The sequence below is a fragment of the Mya arenaria genome, chromosome 17 (assembly GCF_026914265.1).
Source record: "Mya arenaria isolate MELC-2E11 chromosome 17, ASM2691426v1".
In the NCBI taxonomy this organism is placed as follows: domain Eukaryota; kingdom Metazoa; phylum Mollusca; class Bivalvia; order Myida; family Myidae; genus Mya; species Mya arenaria.
In genome coordinates this window covers 32,071,430-32,097,427 of record NC_069138.1, presented here as the reverse complement: position 1 = coordinate 32,097,427, position 25,998 = coordinate 32,071,430, and the positions used below count along the sequence as shown (strand labels likewise).

The 25,998-nt window shown below is 35.0% G+C and overlaps 1 protein-coding gene across 1 annotated transcript; it reads left to right on the top strand.

Annotated features, from left to right (window-relative positions):
* Positions 1-1,811: 1,811 nt before the first annotated feature.
* LOC128222972 (uncharacterized) lies at positions 1,812-24,661 on the top strand. The gene is made up of 22 exons (XM_052932169.1): positions 1,812-1,936; positions 3,589-3,683; positions 4,651-4,759; positions 5,885-5,967; positions 6,485-7,430; positions 7,631-7,713; positions 8,318-8,492; positions 8,683-8,886; positions 9,069-9,326; positions 10,223-10,312; positions 10,720-10,815; positions 11,303-11,398; positions 11,600-11,695; positions 11,872-11,967; positions 13,103-13,198; positions 14,055-14,150; positions 14,441-14,536; positions 15,913-16,008; positions 17,029-17,193; positions 17,720-17,904; positions 18,159-18,318; positions 24,207-24,661. The coding sequence occupies exons 1-22, from the start codon at positions 1,867-1,869 to the stop codon at positions 24,440-24,442; spliced, it is 3,627 nt and encodes a 1,208-aa protein (XP_052788129.1). The 5' UTR covers positions 1,812-1,866; the 3' UTR covers positions 24,443-24,661.
* Positions 24,662-25,998: the final 1,337 nt, after the last annotated feature.

Below are 25,998 nucleotides of genomic sequence, written 5' to 3'. Positions count from 1 at the left end.
TACATGTATTATTTGGTAGTAAGAGTGCATCTTGGTTGCCGACGTATAATATGTGAACGAGGCTCAAGTACACACTCGAAATGAATCACCAATAACCTGAATCTCAAGTGAAGGCTATTGTACATGTCGTCTGTTTCTTCGTTTGCATGATTATCAGTAAATCGTTTCATGAACGGAACATTTAAGCCCAACTGTTAAAATGTTGTTCTTCTTATTTCTGTAATGACTTATACAGATTTATGCGAATGGAATGGACAGGATCTAAAATCAAAATTTGCTACTAGACGATATTGAAAACATTTTATTTATGAATAAGTTCGTAACGGCACATATCTGGGCCATTTGTGACACAAATTGAAGTAACGCACTTACCATATCACAAAACCACTTCGAATTACTAGAATCGGAAACCGACTCTTCATGTAAATAATTCGATAGGCAAAAGCAATCTTACATAAGTTGTTTTTCTTTAATTTAATTGTATGGACATTTTGAATATTAATACTGACCGTTCCAGAATCCTAACTTCCTAATCACTGACCTTTCTAAGCTTAACTTCCGGTTATACATTGACCATTCAACAAGCTAAACTAACAGATATGTACTGACCATTCTGCAAGCTAAACTCACATTAATTGTTGTTCTTGTTGTTGTTTTTGTTGTTGGTTTTGTTGTTGTTGTTGTTGTTAATGATTTGAAATTACGATTTTGAATTTGGTATTTTTCCGAGACTTTACTGCTTGCCACATAAATATTTGTAACGTAGGAAACGGGCGTTGTTGCAAGCGTTGGATGCATTTGACTCATTTGTGAGAAAATGGAGATGTTTTTATCTAAGTGACCAGTCACTTAAAATCAATGGCTTATATTTGAATTACCACCGTAAGTATAAAATGTAGAGCAAAGTAACATTTTCCATTCCAAAATTAATTATTTCATCGGGTTTGAAAAATCAGTCTTTTTAACCATAATCGATCATCTGAAATATTTTGTCAAGCCATTCAATCATTTTACAAAGGAAAGATTTCGTGAAAATGTTCAAATATAAGTGATATAAAAATATTACAAGTAAACGGTTGGCTTTCGACATTTATCGATTATCGCTTTATCCCTAATTATACGCTGGTCAGAAATTAAGCTGAGGAAGACATGTTGGAACTTTGATGTTCATGAAAACTACATTGAAATAGGATTTGGAAGGTAATGAGATTCATGTTTTGGAGCGATAACCAAAATGGGGGAACTAAATATCCGTGTAACCTACATGATGTATAAAAACTAAATTGTGCAGAAAAGACTTGTCTTCCTTGCATGATTAGATGCACTTAACATTTTAAACAATAAAAAAATACTAACAAACATCAACTACTTACAAAAAAGTGATGCGTTTGAACATATGTATTGTATTTTAGTTGTAGTTTCATAATCTTTGAATAATTACGAAAAAAGCAATAACTTAAAGAATAGTTTCCAAACTTAGTTTAGTAATTCTTCAAACAGCGCATAAAAAGACAACTCGGAGCGTATATGTAAGAAAAGAACTGTAACTATGCGGGCGGTGCTTGAGTATTAGTTAGGTGTGCCATCAACTTGTCAGCTTGCTAGTCAAATTGCAAACCACAGTACCTAATCATTAAATAATCAAGATTAAACAAGCATCACGATGATTAACCCAGATGTTTAAGATACACTTTATCTGAACAAACTATGCCCTTGTCGTCCACTTGTTATGTTTATGTCATTTAAGATCTAGGTTATCTAACGTCTGAACCAAATATTTTTCTTGGTCGGCCTACACAGTCGATGCATCTATAAAGGCATTGTTAACCCTAAAATAGCCAAATGCTTTTGGTGAACTTGTAACTGATGGAAATGTTATTTGTGCGCGTTTTAACCCTATTTGTATTGAGTGTTTTATTAACCAAAACTGAACAAGGTAAGGGATTTATTTTTTGTTGGACATATGGACACAGGAAACCTAGTGTGTATTTTTATAAATATACGAGGTTTGATGAAATTTTAGTTCAATCCATTGTAATGCCTCCAAATAACCTAAGAAGGTATAACGTCGTCAGAGGTTTGGCAATCTTAAATCTTATTGTACTTAAATCATCACCGCTCTACTCCTGTTTACGAGAATGGTACCACAAGGCGAGGCACCTTTCTATGAAAGTTTGAAGTTTGCTTTAGCAGTGCATCTTATGAATATTGGCGGTTTTTATTAACAACATTTACTGAAATTTTGAAGAAAAAAAACTGAAATGTAGTTTAAACAACCAAAGTATTTTATTCGTTCATATAAGGAACTCTTCTCTTTAAAACTGGTTTGCAATGGGATTTTTTAAGTTCTAAATATTGAATACAAGTACAACACCCTAATTCAAAGTTATATGATGGAAAAACAAAGCATGACTTATCTCTGTTTTATTTTATAACATGGTTTGAAATATTACTTGATGGAAATTTCACCAGTTTAGACCGTTTTACAGGTTAGCGATCTAGAACCAGCATGGCCCTCTTGAGTCAATATGTCTAATTTGTAAAAATGTTTCGACTCATTTTTAAATATTGTATTTCAACTGATTGCTGACAGTAAAGAGCGTAAGCAAGACGCTTTCTTGTAAATGTAATGCGTGTCCTGGTTCCCAAGTATTCCACTTAAACGACCGCATTCAAGTAGCACTCATATTGAAGATATTGTACTTAAAAATTATTTCATCACATATACTTCACAGCGTTTGTGTAGCTGTTGTTCCGGGACGGGAAAATTGTTTAAGCGTTGTCCTTCTGTTCGATCGTCCGTTACTTTTATATTATGTTAGGGACCATATATTGGTAGGTATTAATCAGATAATTTTCAAACTTTATCATTCTGTTCCTCATGATGAAAAATCCACCGTTTGTGAAAGTGGGTAACATGGGGTCAAAGGGTTGGTGACTGTGGCAATTTTTAAGAAGATCTTTGGAACACACTAAAGACATTATATTCGGTCTAATATTCATGAATTTTAATCATATTTTTTCCTGATGAATCTTGAAAACATGGCTTAAATTGAGTAGTTAACATGCGAATTCGTTTAATAACAAACTAGAGCACATGTGTTATGAAACTTTAACCAGGTTAACCATATTTACTATATATTAATATCCAAGGTCATTATATGAGGACCAAGTTTAATTACCAGATAGATTGCACAGCTCCTCACGACGTTGTGGCATTTTAACTAACATTGGATGGTGAAAACGGGCTTGACATAAATACCAATTTGATAAAAGAAATCGCTATCGGTAACAATGGATAATAATGGAGTATTGAATATGTGTCTGGACTTTTTAAAAAGCATTTATTTAAAAGTAACCGCACTCAACTCAGCCATTATATTGGAATTTATGATTTTCATTAAAACAACGTGAGCGCATAATTAAACATTTTGCTTCCAATTGCAAATTTAATTTTTTGGCACGTATTATTATTAATAAACCACCAACATGTTTAAAAAGCAGACAAAAATTAAAATAAATTCACCGATATTCATTAAATCAAAATCATTTGAAATTTCTTTATTTTCGATAAAATCCCCTTTTCAGCGTTGAACTGTTCGCTTCCAGACGATCCATACGCCTCATATTATGTCAACGGAGAAGCATTTACCGGAGACAGTACTGTCTTACATGATGACGAGGTATGTTGTAGAAATACACCAGCGATTATACAGTACAGTGCATTCATATCCGTTCATTTTATATAAGGTGATTGAAACCTTACTGAAAAGATATATTGTTACTAACATTTCAAACAATGCTGTAATACATAAAATAAACATATTAAAATACAGACAGACGGACATATAGATACGTTTTGTTCATCCATAATGGATTTTATGTTAAGTATGCAGAAACCTTCATTCTTCATTTTAATAGAATTACAAATGTAAAACACAACTTATCCTCGATTATAAAGATCATATTATCAAAACAACAGAAAAAAATAAGTACTGAGAGAAAAACATGCCCATTGGTCTGGACAAGTCATAGTCATTATCGCTGAAATAGTTCATGACAACAATGTTTGTGGGCTGTATCCAAGGATGTATTTCTAGGATATGTAGGAGTCTAGAGACTTGCTGAAAGTGTTGACGGTTCTATAGAAATCCGCACAAATAAGCTCGTTTCTTTTTGATAGCCCCATTAACGTTAACGTTAATTGTTAAACCAGGTAACTCCATACAAGTTGTGTACCATATGGGAGGTACTTGCTTGCTGATTACTAAAATGTAAGAACACACCAATACATAATACATTTCATTTTGTAAATATGCCACTTATTTCTACTGGAATGTAAACCAAATGAAATATCTGTTAAACTTTAAAAGTTCATAAATCGTATTTGTTATTTTTGTTTTACATGTTCTTTTTCTGCACACAAAACTCTTTCAAATGATACCAAATTGATATCGGGGTCATCAGAAACTCACAATTCACATTTTTGTGACTCGGGTTCTTAATAGTTCGTGAAAAAGAACAAACAAATACTTACTTACCAATGCCAATAAAAAATGTACACTCCTGTGTCCCGAAGTAATGCAAAACGTTGTTTCATTTAGTCTAAACACCCTTGTAACTGTAATATATGTTTTTGGTATAAAACAGGTCCGTGTCGAGTGTGAAAACGGAACTAGTACAACAGTGTCCTCCGATGTCAGTTCATGCTTGAATGGTGCCTGGACACCAAGAGAATCATTCCCGATTTGTGAACCAGGTACTGTACATGCTCTTGATATCTAGACTTTCAGAGGCGTGCATGGGCATTCTCCAGTACGCTCGAGCGTAAATGTTAGTTTTGGTTTCCCCAAAATGGCATTTGCTTTCATCTCGAAATCAGAAATAAAATTTGATGCGTGACTATCAACATATAACTTTTCGCTGGTTAAAACTTGTCGTATTTTTACTGCTTGTTGGCGTTAGAATAATGTGAAAGTTAAAAAAGATCGTACCTTTATAACTGTATTGTTCAAATATTCCCTATGGAAAGGGACACCCATTCTACTCCAATCACATTGATACGAAAGGGAAAGTGTGGCGATTTTCTCCAAAAGATGAGCAGAAAAGTTCACATGTGATCCGTGGTTTTAATGGCTTTTTGCATATATTCTGAATCAGTTAACTCCAACTACTATAATCGTTTTAAAAGTAACATAGAAAATTATTATAAAACGACCGTATGCAGTTATATTGAGTTATAAAGTCGTTTTAACGAGTTACTAAATCGTTTTAAAGAGATACGTAAGTTGTTTTAACGATAAAATTAAGAACACTTACCTCTAAGCCACCGTAATTATCGATTTGGTTTGGAATTTTTTAATGTTGGAAATATCATATTGCTTCATACTTGAAATCATTCTCTTTATCTCGACTGCACAATAAAGTTCTTCAATTTAAACTTTGATCAAATGGGAAACGATAAGGATTCTTATTTGAAAATAAATTGCCTGAAAGGGCGGTTCGACAAAATGTACCATTGCGTTGAGAGTAAGTTTCTAGAAATGTTCTGTTTCCGTGTCTTTTTCTCTGCATTTTATCAGCCAGATGATTATTCAAACTTTTATAGCTTTTACTCATTAAGTAAAACGTGTGAAAGTTAAAGGATCGATTTGCAGAGTTACATATAACATCTTTGTTATTCTCTGAATGAAAATATTGTTTTCATATGTTGTTGATAAGGTTCTGGTGCAGGTAATTTTTTGTTTAAAGGGTTGTTTTCCACCTGAAAATACTTAGACTATTATTGTTTTATTTTTAACATTTCTCCTACCTGGATTAAGCGGTATTATAATAATTCCATTCATATTTTCATTTACTATTTGCGTTGTATAACAACTTTCAGGATGTGCTATCCCAGATATTTCAAATGCGAACATCACACGCTCAAATGATGCGAATACGGATAAGCTGAAGGACGGAGAAAACGTAAATTAACAAAATGATCATGAATGATTTTCTACTGTTTAGCTCCTTATGTGACACATGTTAAGTTATTATAATTGGCACAAAGGTGTAACATTGACCGTATCAAAACTTGTTGCATTTATCATAAGTCACAATTATGACTGCAATTATTGATTGAGGTATCCGGTCGACACATACTTTTCTTTGAAAGCTACATTAGACATATTTCTGAATGTGGATGTCTGGTGACCTTATACAATTTTAGTATCATCTTAAAAATGTATTTGTTTCCATTATATACTAGGATGTAAAATAAAAGACTGAAAGTACATCATTCATAAAGTTATAACAGTTTGCATAATTTTGCTCTGTATTTCAACCGAGGTATTTGATATAATTTTCGGTAAAAGTATCATATGTTCTTGTTATAAACACAAAAAAAAACATTTAAAGATACCAAACTAATATGTGGTCACCAGGTATCCAAAATTAACATATTTGTGAGTCACCTACTACAAATGACAGGTTATCTTAACAGATTACAGTTACTTGCCATAAAGGATACAGCCCCCAAAGCAGTGTGGAAGGCAATGACGCAAGTTTCACTTTGATATGCAAAAACGGTACGATAGGTAACAGAACATGTGAACTATCACAAGACAGAAGGGATCAACAAGAGAACGTTATACCTACAGCGAAATCAAGTTTATCAGCAGCAGCTGATACAACATCAGTAGAAACAACAGCAGCAGATACAACACGAGCAGATACAACAACGACAGATACAGCAGCAGCAGATACAAAATCAGCAGATACAACACGAGCAGATACAACAAGAGCAGATACAACAGCAGCAGATACAACAAGAGCAGATACAACAGCAGCAGATACAACGACAGATACAGCAGCAGCAGATACAACAAGAGCAGATACAACACGAGCAGATACAACAAGAGCAGATACAACAGCAGCAGATACAACAAGAGCAGATACAACACGAGCAGATACAACAAGAGCAGATACAACAGCAGCAGATACAACAAGAGCAGATACAACACGAGCAGATACAACAACGACAGATACAGCAGCAGCAGATACAAAATCAGCAGATACAACACGAGCAGATACAACAAGAGCAGATACAACAGCAGCAGATACAACAAGAGCAGATACAACACGAGCAGATACAACAAGAGCAGATACAACAGCAGCAGATACAACAAGAGCAGATACAACACGAGCAGATACAACAACGACAGATACAGCAGCAGCAGATACAAAATCAGCAGATACAACACGAGCAGATACAACAAGAGCAGATACAACAGCAGCAGATACAACAAGAGCAGATACAACAGAAGCAGATACAACAGCAGTGATAGGAAGTCAAACAGACAACAACAAAACTCAATCGCGGTCACCTGTTAATGAAAGAAGCACTGTTCCAAGTGCACAGACCACATCACCTATTGATAATGATCATGGTAAGCTAAAATAATTCAATAAATCGGAATGCAAAATATCCAAGTGTATTCATTAACGCACTCTAGCTCTTTATTTAAAAATAACAATTATAAGTCTCACAAATCACTAAGATCATACACAAGGTATAATAGGTTTATCTGATATTTATTTAATTAAGTATACTAAAATTTTGGCTAAAAACAGAACGTGTTTTATATAGGCGAGCTTAACTGTACCATACCTGAGTCCACCGATGTACAATTTGTGACACTCTCCGGCGAGGAATTGAAAGAGGGAGTGCAGGTAAGAGGATGTGTTTTATTCTAAAAACAGGTCTGCAATGTACGTATTTAGTTAGTTCCGTCGTGTCATTTTCGAATCGGATGCTTTTCCTCGTCTTAAGACAGAATTTGTTCTGAAATTTAAAGACTTTTATCATAACTAAGAAGAATACATCTACGATCTAAATAAAGGTCCATGACCAGAATAAACAACAATTAACTTATGAAATATCATTTCGTATTCACAGTTTCGTGATATGTTTCTGTTATGATTGGAACAGTAATGACAAAATGCCACGTTATAGCAATAGTACCATGTATACTTCAAAGAAGGACCAGGCTCCAATTTCACGAAAACACTTCGGTATTTATAAACAAGTTCACTGTAATTGTTTGAATGCCTGGTCCCCAATATAACAACAAATTGTGAAATCTCAATCTTCACTCATTTACCCTCGCATGTTTTGTTATAGAGATAGTTTTCTTTCAAACAACTCGCAACATTATACGTGTATACGACCGATTGAATACCGAGACAAACTGCCAAAAGGCCCACACTCAATCAGTCTTATAATATAGTTGGTCGTTTATAGCGTTTGTTGAATAGTTATTGTTTTTTATTGTAGATTCATCATGGTAGACAAATTTTAGCTGAGAAGGAATGTAAGGATTACTACGAGGGTTACTACCTCGATTACGATAATTATGGAGAAGAAATAAGTCCGCCAACAAGACCACTTAGTACGATAGTTAATTGTACAGGGGGTGTGATCTCAGATTATACACTTGATTGTGACAATGGTAAGTGAAAACGTTATTGGCTGTAAGGAGTTTATAAGGATAAGGAAATACATTAAACACACTTAAACGTTTCGATAAATAAGATAATACATTATATCAAACTAATGTTATAAAAACGACAGCTGTTGAATATATGATAAGTGAAATTTATCTGCATATATAAGCGAAAGTTGATTAATTCTTTCAACAGTAGAAACTTCCGATACTCCCGTTACAATTCCGGACGAGTGCAAGACTGTACCAAATGGCGAGGTCACAGATAACGGCCAATCATTTCAGTGCAATGAGGATTACGTTCACGCTGACAGCCTATTATACGAGAGGTACAGTTGTTCATGTGACAGGAACATCCCTGCCTTGGTGTGCAATGGAAGGCAGGCCAAGTGCAAACCAAGTATGACTTATATTTATTTGTTCAAGTCAACTCTTTAACGTGTAAATACAAAAACTTAAGTTGTGAATTTTGCAAAAAAGATGAGGAACTAAAATTTCATCATCATAATAAGTGTAAAAATAAAATTAATAGTACGAAACGCTTGCATAAATTGTTAGGCTAAACATATTCTTATTTTTCAGTTAACTGTAAATTAAACAGTTTTATTGAACAAGGGATGACTCTTAAGTACAGATCGAAGTTCATCACTGCTTCGACCATAGATGCGATCGATCACGGAGAATCAGTCATGTTTAACTGTGAAATTGGAGCGAACGGTGTAACATACGAACCAAAAAGGCGGATGTTTAAATGTGACCGGGGAAAGTGGTTTGAAGATAACAGAAGGGGTAGTGTATGGTCGTTAGGTAACAATGGAACGTTTCCCAAATGTCGACCAGGTATAAACTTAATAATAATTCCATGTAAAAATAAGTAAGTTTCTAAGTAACACATACCGACATCATAATCTACCTCAATTCAAAGGAGTTCACGCTAGAAGTAATATGTGACGTGCAATAACGTGAATAATGGAAATCAAAGTTATGAACTTTTAAATCTCGTCCTTTTACAGAGTTGAAATACTTCTTTCCTTGCTCCGTTAATTGTCAATTTGAAATGCCATTTCATAAATTACAAACTAAGGATTAATGCCTTTAAATGACTCGTTTTAAGCTTGATTCATCGTATATAGAGTATGAGATATAGTTTCAGCACTGGTCATATGACCGGTGACACTTGTCCGGTATCCAAGGGTGAATGATACCAGCGTCCCTCGAACTTTAATTCGCTTGTGAAGCATGTCAGACACATAGGCATAACTTTGTCAAGTTAAGGCGTCCGCGTCCTTTTTTCGTCGTTGCATTTTCGACTCAGATCGATGAACTTTTGAATACCTTGTTAGAAACTCGGTATTTCATTGGTCATGGTCATTAAATGGCTACTGTAGATTTTAATGTCAAAGGTCAAGGTCACTATGATCCTTATTTAAACAAGTGATGAGCGTGATCCTATCAAGTTCGATTCGCAATATTTTAGGGGTTTTTCGTGTATCTAAGAAAATATCATATGCACTTATCTGTTAAGTTTGTTAAATACATGTTTTACTAGTAAACATCTAGATGAAATAACTTATTTGGAATTAATCATATATTTCCTGGTCAAAGAAGCCAAGCCGTGATATAGAATAGGAAATAAAACGATTTTGAGAGGAATTAATCAATGAACGGTATCGTGAACATAAACAATCAGAGTCTAACAAAGTGGCTCTTTGAAATTTGTACATTTCTATTTCAAGCAAAGTGTGAGTGTCAGAACGGAGGTACATGTATTCGAGATGAGACGTGTAAATGTTCACGGTTCACGAAGGGGCTGCAATGCGAAACACGTAAGTGAATGGAAACACTTCTATTATCATAGTAATGTACGGATACTAGTGTTTAGTTATGAATACATTTTCAGCATAATCAATGTTAGTTTAGTTATTTAATCGATATTGTATGTTTCCCAACGTTTACAATGCATAATTATTCTTTTAGTGAGTAATGTACATTAGTGTTATGTGACGGTGTCATGTTCAAATATTCACTTATTCAACAACAACAAAAACAAATATTTACCGAGATACTGGATTACAAACAAATCTATAAGGTTTAAATTGAAATGAAAATATCTTTTTTGAAAATATGAAAAAATATAGCTTTCATTGCCTGCTTATGAGGTACGAAACCTCATTAAATGTTAACCATATTTTTCCTTCTCATGTTCAATGTCTACATCAAATTTATTTTTCAGCTCTTTGTCCCGGGCAATGTCAAAACGGTGGGACATGTATCTCTCCAAACAGGTGCAGCTGTCCGTATGGATTTTCTGGCAGTCGTTGCGAAACAGGCAAGCTCTCATGCATACATAGGCATAGTTTTTATCCTTTTTAATCACCTATTGATGTATATCGCAATTCAGTAAGTAAACCTTCACAATTTATTTTCTCTTCGTTGCTTAATTTTGTTGCAGGAACTTCAAAACAGTTAATATCACTGTTAAATTGTACCTTGTATAAACTTTCATAGTAATTTCGTTGCTTATTCAAGATATCTTCAATGTTGATATGAATTGGTTTTTGGTTATAAGTAATTTCATTTTATGCATTGCCGTTTTTCGGAACAAATAAAAAAAACTATTCTTTCGTTATAGTCAACAAGTGATTGGATTACAAAACAAACTTATAACAATATTTAAAATTTAATTTGAATATTTTTTAAATTATGTAAAAAAACTATATTTCCCTGCTTAAAATGCACGAGGTCTAGTTAAATGTAAACGTCACTTTTTTCTCCTCAAGTTCAATTTCGATGATGACGTCATATATTTCTTTCAGCTCTGTGTGACGGTGGATGTCAAAACGGTGGGACATGTACCTCCCCAAACAAGTGTAGCTGTCCGGATGGATTCTCTGGCAGTCGTTGCGAAACAGGCAAGTCCTCATGCGTCAGAAGGCCTCATTTTTTATATTTTTTTATCATAGTTTAACAAATTTAAGTGGCTTAGTTATCTTTGATGTATATCTGATTTGTCTGTGTTATATTGTGACGTTGTTCTTCTTCTATAACGTCTTCTTCACTGAACGTTTTGTTTCTGAACAAGTATCGTTGATGACACGAAGTACATTTTTCAGCTGTTTGTGACGGTGGATGTCAAAACGGTGGGACATGTACCTCCCCAAACAGGTGCAGCTGTCCGACAGGATTCTCTGGTAGTCGTTGCGAAACAGGCAAGTCCTTATTCGATAATATGCCTCATTGATTTTTCTTTTATTTTTATCATAGTTTAACAAATTAAAGGGGAATATTTTTTATGTATATCTAATCTGTCTGTGTAATATTGTGACGTTAAACGTTTTCCCTCAAGAAATATAGTATCGTTGATGACGTTAGGTATATGTTCCAGCTCTTTGTGACGGTGGATGTCAAAACGGTGGGACATGTACCTCCCCAAACAGGTGCAGCTGTCCGAAAGGATTCTCTGGTAGTCATTGCGAAACAGGCAAGTCCTCATGCAATTGTTAAAATAAATACAGTTAACGGCCTAATAATAAATCGTTGATGTCATGTATTGCATTTTGTTGTTCGTGGTAACTCAGTTTTAGAAATAATTGTTTAAGCAAGCATTGGATTAACGGAGCACAACGGAGAAAGACTAAATTTAACTTTTTTACAGCAGCTAAATGGATATTAAAATGTAGCAGTACGTAATACTTGGTGGGTTTTTTTTGGTCTTCAAGTCATTTCAGACGACATGCCTGGCGCAGCCAAGTGATGGCTAATTGTTTAGAACACCAAAATTAATTGCTATCTTTCTTCATGATCAACGGTAAATGCGCTGCTGATGCCTATATATAACTCAATACGTATTGGAGAGCTTTAATATAACTCAATTGATAAAACCCAAGTACTAGCAGTCCAATATTAGAACATTTCTAACATAATTAATGCGCATCTTTTTTGTTTCCGAACATTTACAATGCATATCTAACGTTTTAGTTTCCAATCTGTGTGAATAATATGTGACGTTGTCTGCGAAATAGAGTTGAGGTATTCACGTTCTCAACAAAGGCAATTTTAAAGAAACACTCTTATTCAAAATCAATGCATACACATGTATAACAAACATCAATTTTGACTGATATACGTTTAACTACTTACTAAATAATGAATTTATTGAAAATATTAATTACTTATACCAAGATCGTAACCGTTTATTTAATAGCAGAAAGCGCAAAACATATTAAATGATTGGTGAATGCTAAAAGATTTACTGTGATCTACTATAGTCTCATAAGGTAGAAATACTGTGTTTTATGCTAATTTCTTTCAAATTAAACTCGATATCCTTCATAAAAATATTTGTTTTCGACATTTATTCATCCTTTTCGATAAATTAAAACAACTTTATTAAATTTGGTAATCTTATTTGGGAATAAGAGTGCATCTTTAACTGAAACAAATAATTGCATACAAAACTTATAACAATGTTTAAAATTCAATTTAAAGAAAAAAATGAGACTATGGAAAAATAGCTATGAATGTCTGCCTATGAGGCACTAAACCTCGAAAAATGTAAACGTCACTTTAACCTCCTCATGTTATATTTCGTTGATGACGTCACATATATGTTTCAGCTCTTTGTGACGGTGGATGTCAAAACGGAGGGACATGTTCATCCCCAAACAAGTGTAGCTGTCCGAATGAATTCTCTGGTAGTCATTGCGAAACAGGCAAGTCCTATAAATGCACTTATATATATTTTTATCTTACGTTTTCATCTTGGTTTAACAAATTAAAGTGGCTTATATGATGATGTATATCTGATCTGTCTGTATAATATTGTGACATTGTTCCTCTCCTGTTAAGTGAAGTGCATTGAGCTTTGTGCCGCTAAAAGAATAGTTTCCATTGCATTATTCAGTGTTATATTTTTACGAGAGGTAAATTGGTGGCATATAGAACATACTCAAGCATGGAAAGTTACTTCACATCGAGGCTTACAAAATCCCCTTCGATTTTCATCCACAGTTGATGACTTATGTATTAACTGATATAATAAGTACAGTTAAAGGCCTCATGGTAAATCATTGATGTTAATGTTTCGAAGTTCGTGACAACTCATTAAAAGTGATAGATGTGTAAGTATGCATTGGATTAACGGAATATATAGAAGAAGGATGTAACTAATGCTAACTTTCTTCGCGCTCAACGTAAAATACGGAAACATTTTCAACGTAATCAATAAACATCTTTTGATTTTATTTTCAATCGATTTTGCATGTTTTAAAACATTAACAATGGGTATCTTATGTTTTAAGTTTGTCATCTGTATGAATGATATGTGACATCTTCTGTGGAAATAAGTTGATGTATTCTCATTCACAACAAAAGAAATGTTAACCAAAAGATATAATTTCAAAACGAACTCATGACAATGTTTAAAACTAAAATGAAAGAACCTATTGAAAAAGCAAGTAAAACTAACTGTAATTGCCTGCCTATGAGGCACAAAACCTCGTAAAAAGTAAACGTCACTTTTTCCTTCTGATGTATAATTTCGTTGATGACGTGACGTATATTTTTCAGCTCTCTGTGGCGATGGATGTCAAAATGGTGGGACATGTACCGCTCCAAATAGGTGTACTTGTCCGGTTGGATTCTCTGGCAGTCGTTGCGAAACAGGCAAGTCCTCATACATCAATATGCCTCATTTTTTATCTTTCATATTCATCTAATTAAAGTGACTTATATTTCGATGTATATCGAATTCAGTTAGTAAGTCGTCACAATTTATGTTATTTTCGTTGCTTAATTTTGTTGAAGGAATTTGAAAAAGTTTATATCACTGTTCATATGTAGCTGCTTTTTGTATAAGCACACTTTTGTTTATTTTTGTTTTTGTAGTAAATAGTAAACGTCATCTTTTCATTTTCATGTATAATTTCGTTGTCGATGTCACATATATTTTACAGCTTTGTGTGACGGTGGATGTCAAAACGGTGGGACATGTACCTCCCCAGACAAGTGTACCTGTCCGTTTGGATTCTCTGGCAATCATTGCCAAACAGGCAAGTCCTCATGCGCTTATATGAATTATCTTTTATCTTTTATGATTATCTTGGATTAACAAATTAAAGTGGCCTATATGTTGATGTACGTCTAATCTTTCTGTATAATGTTGTGCCTATGTTCCTCTCCTGTTAAATGCATTGAATTTTGTGCCTCTAAACACATAGATTCCATTTTATTGGTAAGTGTTTTATTTTATGACCTTTTTGAGAAGGAGATGGCATCAAGAACATACTCAAGCATGCAAAGTTTATTTTGCATTGAGTCTTAAAAAGTGCAGTTTTCTTGACGTGCATAATTAATGACTAATTTAACAAATGTTTAGATAAATACAGTTAAGGGCACTACAGTAAATCTTTGATGTAGATGTTGTCATGAACTAGATTTCGATGTTCGTGACAAATCAGTATCATAACTAAGGGATAAGGCAAGCATTGGCTTAAAGGAGCATATAAAAGAAGCATGCATTTAACTATCACACAACAGCTAAAAGGTTGTTAAGGATGAATAAGTTCGTTAACGTTTGTGTTTATTTTGATATGGCCTTCTAGGCATTTAAGACGGCAGGCCGTGCGCAGACCGATGCTGACTAAATGGCTAGAAGACCAAATATAAACTGCTAACTTGCTTCGTGTTCAGCGGAAAATAAGCCGCGAGTGCCTTTACATTAGTCAGTGCGCTGTCGCAAGCTTTTTAATAACTAGCATTCGAATATGAGAACGTGTTCAGCATAATGAATGAACATCTTTTGATTTTCAATCGAGTTTGTATGCTTCCTAACATTAACAATACATATCTTATGTTTTTAATTAGTAATATCTGTATGAATGATATATTGTATCTTCTGCGAAAATGATTGAGGTATTTCCGTTCACAGCAAAAGAATTGTAAACCAAAAGATAAAATTGCAAAACAATCTTATAACAATGATCAAAATTCAATTAGAATAACCTTTTTAAAAATATGTACGTAAATGTCGCGCTGAATAAAAGCCACGCAAAGAATAAGTTTTTGGAAGAAAACAAAACACGTCTGTACTGTTCAGATTTCTATTAACGAGTGCGCGGATGCCTCGTGCAAATGCAAGAGGTTAGCGTTAAGGTTATTTACGTTATAAGTAAGTGAAAATGGAAGTGAAAGTATGATTAAAAAAGTTACAGTATGATTACGAACAGCAGACTGAAAGTGAAAGCAAAAGGATAGTAATGAGATTAGACACATAAAGAGACAAATAACAATGACAAACACAGATGACCTTGCGACATAAAAATAGCTATGATTGCCCGCCTATGTGGCACGAAACCTTGGAAAATGTAAACGTCAGTGTTTCCTTCTCATGTTCAATCTCGTTGACGACGTCACGTAAATGTTTCAGCTCTGTGTGACGGTGGATGTCAAAACGGTGGGACATGTACCTACCCAAACAAGTGTAGCTGTCCGGATAAATTCTCAGGCAGTCATTGCGAAACAGGCGAGTCCTCATGCGTTAATACGAGGATTTATTTTTTAGGCTTTCATGTTCATCTTGGTTTAATAAATTTAATTTGCTTAAATGTTGATGTATATCTGAGTTGTCCGTGTTATAATGATGTAGATGTAATTTGTTGTCGTTCATATTTTATATTTTACGAAACATATCACGACGTCGGGTTCGGTGCTACACTCGCATGTGATATATTCCATAAAATTCAAAATATGAACGATAACTAATACTTGGAAACATTTTGATGTAGGCATGTTTAAAACATTGACCATGAAATAAACTGGATATTTTCCATTATGGCCCTTATTCAGATTTTTTTACACTAGTCATGATCAGGAAAACTATGAATAAAACCATTATATCCCGTCAAAGAAACTGTACAAGGTAAGGAAATGGTTTGTTTTTCATTGTTAAAAAGACTCAGTATCATTTTAAATGACATAGTCTGTTGTAACATACATTGTATTGAATTATTATAACAAACCTTGCAGGACTTGTGTCCATTAGAATAACGTCACTAGATAGGACTTTATAATTAAAGACGTTATATCATGCTGGCAACATCATTTATGATACAAACACAAATACATCCGATTAGCTTTAAAAACAATCTTCAGTTGACATAGTGGTTTCTTTTTATCTTTACGAAACGGTAAGTGGTCGTAACCGAAAACTGTTTTGATAATTATTCATTTTAGTGTGTACATGCAGTGTACGCTGTTTCTTGGAGTGTGATTGTGTGTGTTTGCATTTAATATTCAGTGTGTATGTTAGCCATTTTAACTATGTTTAATTTGACCAAACTGCAATATATGTTGCACTTCGACCGTTTGCACATATATAAATAAATCGTATAAAAATGGTAACCACCTTGCTTCATACATGTAACACATTTCAGTTTGTAACGTCAATTACCGTTACTTTTTATAGGGATGTCGGGCTCAAATATAATAGAAATGTAGCGGTTACTGCCTTGTAGCATTACATTTTTTATTTTTCTATTTTCAGAAAAATGTCGGGCACCGACTGATAATGGAAATGATGCGTTTTACCAAAATGGAGCCACATACAATGTTACTCATGAAAGCTGCTCTAATGAAAATATACCAAGTTTTAAAGGACAGATTACTTGTGAAAATGGTAACTGGTCAGAGCAAATCAACTGTTTGCCAGGTATCTCGTTTTACGTTATTACTAATGTAATATTCACCAAATATTATAAAATTTTATGTTGTATGTAATATATGTATTTGTCAAAATGTTTTGATAAATATATTAGTTAAAGAATTAAAGTCCAAATAAAACAAGCATTTAAAGGGACTTAACACCAGAAGGTTTTTTTCTGTAACGAATCTCAGGACAATTACCCTAATCTTACCCTAAGTTGGAATATTTAAGCGGTATACCTAACTTGGTAATATCACGTGATAACATCGACTATCCAATCACTCACTAGGTAGACATACCTAGTAATCTTTTTTAATGGAAAAATACGAAAACACTGCGAAAAATAAATTCATTGTAAACTATGTGGAACTTCAGTTAGTAAGTTTCAATGCATTGTACACATCGATACTAAGTTTATGTCAATTTTCGACAATTTTCTTCTTTTTTTTTCGCTATTTCATCATACGGAGTGCAGCCCCTTTAAAACATTAGTTTGCTAATACATATAATGCGATGATATTTTCCATTGTAGGAGCAAATTACCGTATAACTGTTAAAACTGCTGACGTCAGTTGGTGGAAGTTTGCAGGCACAGATGGGGAGGTGTACTTGTACATGTACGGTTCTAACTGGAACAGCGGTAAAATCATCTTACATGGTGCGTTTGAGGCTGGTGATGAGGATCTTACGGAGGGCCAGTTTGTTAATGTCGGAGAGGTACGTCTTCTTTAATCAAAAATTATTTAAGATACCGATGTTGGTGTTTTGGGGTTGTTGTTTTTTCTTTCTTTCTTTCTTTGATGTGTTTAAGATATAAAGAAAAACATCTTTGAAGATCGAAATGAAATAAAAAGAAACAAAACATGTTAGAAAAGAGGCCCCAGTGGTTGATTGCGTAGTTTTTGACACTTTAAAATCACTGGTATAAGCAAAGAATCAACGAAAACATTAAAGTAAACTTAACGTTTCAGATATCCGATATTCGACTTGGTGTAAACGCCCGACACAGCAATTTTGATGGTTGGAAACCGGAATCCGTACACATTGAAGATGATTCAAGAGGTGTATATTACACATTTAAACACGATTTGACTGAGATTGACGATACAAGCATCATTCTTTATCCAGTCGGTGAGGCTCTTAACTTCAAATGGCAATTCAGCTAGTAATGCAATTCTGGCCTTGTTGTACCCCCTATCCACCACTAAAATGTTCTTTATACGCATATCATTCATTTAAACAATGGGAAAGGATGACTACAAAAGCATCTTTGGTCTTTTTGATATTATTTTTGTTCACTAATACAATAAAAGATGGCACGAACATCATCAAGCTAGTTTAAATACAACAATTCGCCTTTCATTGCATATGCTCAACAGGACAAAAGTCAGAAACCGATAGTATTGATACATTTTTTCTCATTATTGTTTTAACAGCAACATCATCAGGCCCTTATCCATTTATTTACTCCATCTAAAAAACGGAGACATCTGCTTGAGAGTACCGTCAATGTAATTTCATCAATGTATATGGCTATGTCCATACTTATTTAATTGGTAGATCATAACAATGCGACTTATACTTGTAAAATCACAAACTTAATGACAAAAAATGCCTTAACAATATCACCAGACGAGTGCAGCTCATTGCATTTCACAAATTCAACACAATTAAGTTTATTTTTTTTAGTGTAAATTCAAAAAGGTTTATCCATAGGATAAAATTCTTCCCAACAAACCCGACCTATAATAATTAGAGGTTAATACACGGCGTAGCCTGGCCGTTTAGTGATAATTGGCCCGAGTGACCAATAATGGCCCGAGATGTCGTTGAGGGACAAAAGCCATATGTTTAAAACCAGTGTAACCGATGTAGCTACGTAAGCGTTACAATATTTCGAGCTTTCAATCTATGGGCAGATTTTTACGTTGGCAACATTAAGTTCTAAAAATATATAATAAAACGTTATGACGATCAGATTTTATTTTTGTTCAGATTTGTTTTACATTAAACTCAATACAGAGTCAATCATACGTTGAATTACATTTCCCGACTTTTTAAATTCACTCGTATAAATCTCTGGAAAGAAATACAAGAGACCATACTCACTGTTTACGTCTATTTTCAACTCATTGGCATTATTATTGGCATGAACATGGAAGACGCGTTGGGGCATTTTCAACGCAAAGGACAACGCTGTGGCTCCAATTTAATGTATTTATAGATATAGTCAGTGTTGGCTCTGATAAGGTCTATAAGTTTCATTCAGCTTATGTTGTTCAACATTTTATTCAGAACTTTGTAAAAGTTATCGACGTTGTTAACGGCATCGTTGTTAACTTAAGATGGTTAAATATGTAAATAAAACGAAAATATATTTAAATAAAACAAGGGCAGCTGAAACAGTTGTTTCAAATCTTGTTAGAGAGGCGGCAGATTAATTCAAAGCGCCTGTGATTTTGACTGGAGATTACGCCACTAAGCAATATCTATCAAAGTCAGTTTTTGGCCATTTGGTGTGTGCCTGTAATTTCTATTGCTCAGAAAATCTCCTAACTATTAGGATTAACAACTGTAAGCATTTTAAAATAAAACTCCTATTTTTTTATTTGTATATGCTGAAGAGAACTGAACATTTCAGTGATGTGGTGCCAGTTGTCAAGGTGATTTTCAACTGCAACGACTTTACAGACTTTCGATAAATCAGCTTAAATAACAAGCACATAGCTGCATATATTTACCAATATTTTTTTTTTCATAACGAGAACATGCATGTTTATTTTGAATGAATCATTGATATTCTTAAACTACATAATGTTATGAGTTATGTTCCAAAAACATATGAATGGTCCCGTTACATCGTTGGCGTACAACCTTTCAGTTTCCGTCTGTCGATCTTCAAGGGCCGTTGATATATAACGTATAGACAAAATAAGTATAAAAACATAGTGCGGTTCTGCACTTGCAAGTTTTGTTTGGATAGTGATTGCTCTTGAATAAATGTGACGTCGCCCTGTTGAGGAGTCCACATTAACACCAAAAACACAAATTAAATCAAGAGATAGGAATACAAACAAACTTATAACAATGTGTAAAATTAAATTAAAGAATACATTCCAAGTAACTAAACTTACATGGAGTGTAACTTTTTTGCTGTTAAGCAAACAGACGTTTAGTCTATATCGGGTCAGGAACATCAAAATATTTGCCCTTGAAATAACGAAAAAAGCTTAAATGTGTCGGTCCAGAGTTATTACTACATTTAGGTAAAATATAGACAGGAATGAATGACAGTATAATGCAATGGGGCCATCCTTTAAAACAAATCGAACGAGCAAGAAGTCAAAGTCATTAATTAAAATTGTTATTTGCAAATTAAAATTAACTGTGTCTTAAATGACGAGTGAAACGATTTGTTTCGAAAAAAAACAGTAAAAAAACATTACTTCTTTATAACCAATTAAAACGAGCAGTCGTACCATACGGTCGCTGATTGGGGGTTGCAGTCTTTGTAGTTATTCGAAAGCGTGATCCTACCATACGGTCGTTGATTATATAGTCCAAGTGTGTTTTAGACATTCGAAAGCGTGATCCTACCATACCGTCGATGATTATATAGTCCAAGTGTGTTTAGACATTCGAAAGAGTGTTCGTACCATTCGATCGTTGATTAGAGGGTCACTGTGTGTATAACAGTCGAAAGAGTGTTCGTACCATTCGATCGTTAATTAGAGGGTCACTGTGTGTATAACTGTTCGAAAGAGTGTTCGTACCATTCGATCGTTGATTAGAGGGTCACTGTGTGTATAACTGTTTGAAAGTGTGATCGTACCATTCGATCGTTGATTAGAGGGTCACTGTGTGTATAACTGTTCGAAAGTGTGATCGTACCATTCGATCGTTGGTTAGAGGGTCACTGTGTGTATAACTGTTCGAAAGTGTGATCGTACCATTCGATCGTTAATTAGAGGGTCACTGTGTGTATAACTGTTCGAAAGTGTGATCGTACCATTCGATCGTTGGTTAGAGGGTCACTGTGTGTATAACTGTTCGAAAGTGTGATCGTACCTTTCGATCGTTGATTAGAGGGTCACTGTGTGTGTAACTGTTCGAAAGAGTGTTCATACCATTCGATCGTTGATTAGAGGGTCACTGTGTGTATAACTGTTCGAAAGTGTGTTCGTACCATTCGATCGTTGATTAGAGGATCACTGTGTGTATAACAGTCGAAAGTGTGTTCGTACCATTCGATCGTTGATTAGAGGGTCACTGTGTGTATAACTGTTCGAAAGTGTGATCGTATCATTCGATCGTTGATTAGGGGATCACTGTGTGTATAACAGTCGAAAGAGTGTTCGTACCATTCGATCGTTGATTAGAGGGTCACTGTGTGTATAACTGTTCGAAAGTGTGTTCGTACCATTCGATCGTTGATTAGAGGGTCACTGTGTGTATAACTGTTCGAAAGCGTGTTCGTACCATTCGATCGTTGATTAGAGGGTCACTGTGTTTATAACAGTCGAAAGTGTGTTCGTACCATTCGATCGTTGATTAGAGGGTCACTGTGTGAATAACTGTTCGAAAGTGTGATCGTACCATTCGATCGTTGATTAGAGGGTCACTGTGTGTATAACTGTTCGAAAGTGTGATCGTACCATTCGATCGTTGATTAGAGGGTCACTGTGTGTATAACTGTTCGAAAGTGTGATCGTACCATTCGATCGTTGATTAGAGGGTCACTGTGTGTATAACTGTTCGAAAGTGTGATCGTACCATTCGATCGTTGATTAGAGGGTCACTGTGTGTATAACTGTTCGAAAGTGTGATCGTACCATTCGATCGTTGATTAGAGGGTCACTGTGTGTATAACTGTTCGAACGTGTGTTCGTACCATTCGATCGTTGATTAGAGGATCACTGTGTGTGTATAACTGTTCGAAAGAGTGTTCGTACCATTCGATCGTTGATTAGAGGATCACTGTGTGTATAACTGTTCGAAAGTGTGTTCGTACCATTCGATCGTTGATTAGAGGGTCACTGTGTGTATAACTGTTCGAAAGAGTGATCGTACCATTCGATCGTTGATTAGAGGGTCACTGTGTGTATAACTGTTCGAAAGTGTGTTCGTACCATTCGATCGTTGATTAGAGGATCACTGTGTGTATAACATTCGAAAGTGTGTTCGTACCATTCGATCGTTGATTAGAGGGTCACTGTGTGTATAACTGTTCGAAAGTGTGATCGTACCATTCGATCGTTGATTAGAGGATCACTGTGTGTATAACTGTTCGAAAGTGTGATCGTACCATTCGATCGTTGATTAGAGGATCACTGTGTGTATAACTGTTCGAAAGTGTGATCGTACCATTCGATCGTTGATTAGAGGATCACTGTGTGTATAACTGTTCGAAAGTGTGTTCGTTCCATTCGATCGTTGATTAGAGGGTCACTGTGTGTATAACTGTTCGAAAGTGTGATCGTACCATTCGATCGTTGATTAGAGGATCACTGTGTGTATAACTGTTCGAAAGTGTGATCGTACCATTCGATCGTTGATTAGAGGATCACTGTGTGTATAACTGTTCGAAAGTGTGATCGTACCATTCGATCGTTGATTAGAGGGTCACTGTGTGTATAACTGTTCGAAAGTGTGATCGTACCATTCGATCGTTGATTAGAGGATCACTGTGTGTATATCTGTTCGAAAGTGTGATCGTACCATTCGATCGTTGATTAGAGGATCACTGTGTGTATAACAGTCGAAAGAGTGATCGTACCATTCGATCGTTGATTAGAGAGTCACTGTGTGTATAACAGTCGAAAGAGTGATCGTACCATTCGATCGTTGATTAGAGGGTCACTGTGTGTGTAACTGTTCGAAAGAGTGTTCGTACCATTCGATCGTTAATTAGAGGGTCACTGTGTGTGTAACTGTTCGAAAGAGTGTTCGTACCATTCGATCGTTGATTAGAGGGTCACTGTGTGTATAACAGTCGAAAGAGTGTTCGTACCATTCGATCGTTAATTAGAGGGTCACTGTGTGTATAACAGTCGAAAGAGTGTTCGTACCATTCGATCGTTGATTAGATGGTCACTGTGTGTATAACTGTTCGAAAGTGTGTTCGTACCATTCGATCGTTAATTAGAGGGTCACTGTGTGTGTAACTGTTCGAAAGAGTGTTCGTACCATTCGATCGTTGATTAGAGGGTCTCTGTGTGTATAACAGTCGAAAGAGTGTTCGTACCATTCGATCGTTAATTAGAGGGTCACTGTGTGTGTAACTGTTCGAAAGAGTGTTCGTACCATTCGATCGTTAATTAGAGGGTCACTGTGTGTGTAACTGTTCGAAAGAGTGTTCGTACCATTCGATCGTTGATTAGAGGGTCACTGTGTGTATAACAGTCGAAAGAGTGTTCGTACCATTCGATCGTTAATTAGAGGATCACTGTGTGTGTAACTGTTCGAAAGAGTGTTCGTACCATTCGATCGTTAATTAGAGGGTCACTGTGTGTGTAACTGTTCGAAAGAGTGTTCGTACCATTCGATCGTTGATTAGAGGGTCACTGTGTGTATAACAGTCGAAAGAGTGTTCGTACCATTCGATCGTTGATTAGAGAGTCACTGTGTGTATAATTATTCGAAAGTGTGATCGTACCATTCGATCGTTGATTAGAGGGTCACTGTGTGTGTAACTGTGTACAGTGACTAGTGCTTATGTTTCGCTTGCCTCGTATCAGTTGCACAGAGTTTTAGTCTAATTAAATGCCTAGTGTGTCCTTCTTAAGCGGTAACCATGTTTTGGCCGAAGGCACCCTTATGAAGCTATTTGATTTTCAGTATGAAACTTGTGGGCTCATAACAGAAACTAACAATGATAATAACATATGTTTTAACCTAATCATATCCATAATCACTGCTCTTAAATAAATTTGTCTTGCAAATGTTTGCTTACATCGTAGTCTTAAACTGTTTGGTTGTTCGGTTGGGTGATGTCATTTATTTAATTTTGCTTGTTTCAGGTAAATTTTCAGGCGGGAAGGCGAACATCATTGGCTGGAGAAGACATTATTTAGGATTTCATGGAAGCAAATATGACTGTTTGAACAAATGTGCCCAAGATCCGGAGTGTAAACAGGTGGATTTCATGAAAAATCACGATCGATGTACTCCTTTTACTGAAGAGTATCAAACGGTTAATAAAACCGAAGATAAACGTTGGATAGCATATGTATATACTAAAATAAGCTTACGTTAAAAAGTTAAAAGAACATCCTAATCTGTCAAAGCACTTTGAACAAAAATGTGACGGAATCGTTATTAGACTTGTATGTGACGAACGTATATATAGTGAATTTATCGCAGTAATTTTGTCGTGAAAAAAATATTTGTTAGAGTGAATCAAATCTTAATACAAGTGCGAACAATGCTATAGATCTTGTTCAACTTTACTTTAATATATAAATATAATATTGAATGATTTTTGTTGTTTTCAAAATAAGTTTGACTATCGGTTCCAGGTTGATCCTAGTATTCAGAAAAATGCATTCATAAACAAAACTTCTTTTAACTCTGATCAAGTTTTATTAAAATTATACCAAAACACTACCGGCGACAATGATTGGAAGATGCTTTCGAGATCATCGTGAACAAAGCACAAAGATCAAAGCCAATTAAATATTAAACGAGAAACACACAACTTCATAAACAAGACACAAATGTCAAAATATTGACATAGGTAAATGCTGAGGTTACCGCCTTGAACCTGTCAATGAAAGCGAAGTAAGAACTAACTGCAAGTTCAAACAAATTTACGAGCGTTCAACGTCACGTTTGCCGCATCGCCATACGTCGTTGGATCATTAGATCACGGCATAAGAGAACACGCGAAATAGTAAGTTGAGAGCTCGAAGTACATAAAAGTAAATGTGCCCTAAATAAATCTCCGAAAAAATGTTTATATGTAAAAATACTATATTGATTTGTTTTATTATGTGCATGCTCTTCTGGGACTAGGCATTCATAATGTTGCATAAATTGTCACCCAATTCGCTTCCTTATTTGAAACCATGCACAATCTTTGACTCTTCAGTGTTTCAACCCTGTTTTAACCAAGCTGATTCTGCCATGTCAATGCGAGGGTGACCGTTAATGCCCTCCATAGCTTTTCAATATGCAATTGAGCTACAGAGCCATAATGTATGATACTGAACATATTTAACTGTAATAAGGGAGTGTATACATATTTATTTTGGCGCCATAGTGTGTGGATAATCAACTACTCATATGCAAACTTACCCTTAAGTTGCATAGTTCTAGGTCAAAGGTCATTATTTTTTTCCTCCAACAAGTTGATCTTCAGACCACACATGTAATGTACTGACCATTTACACAATATAAACAAGTGATGTTTGCTAAATATTATGCGCGCCAATTTGTCGGCAGCATTTGCTGGACCGCAAGAAGGTGTTTTTAAAACAAAATGAGCGTCATTGACTTTTGACCCTCTGACCAAAAACAATATGGTTCAACTTTTAATCCAAAACAACTAACCTGTTAATTTCAGGTACCAGATGAAACCATTCTCAAATTATTGTAAAAAGTACAGACACAGTATCCCAAATATTAAAGTGATCTTGACCTTTAACCTACCAACACAGAATCAATACGTATCTTTTATTGGATAAGACTTTTCCTGATCTCAAAATCAATAGGACTCATCTTTTGGTCATGACCAAAATGCATAGCAAGTAAAGAGTTCCTTGGTCTTAGCGTTCTCGAGTTATTGAGCGGAAAGTGTGACGTACGGAGTGA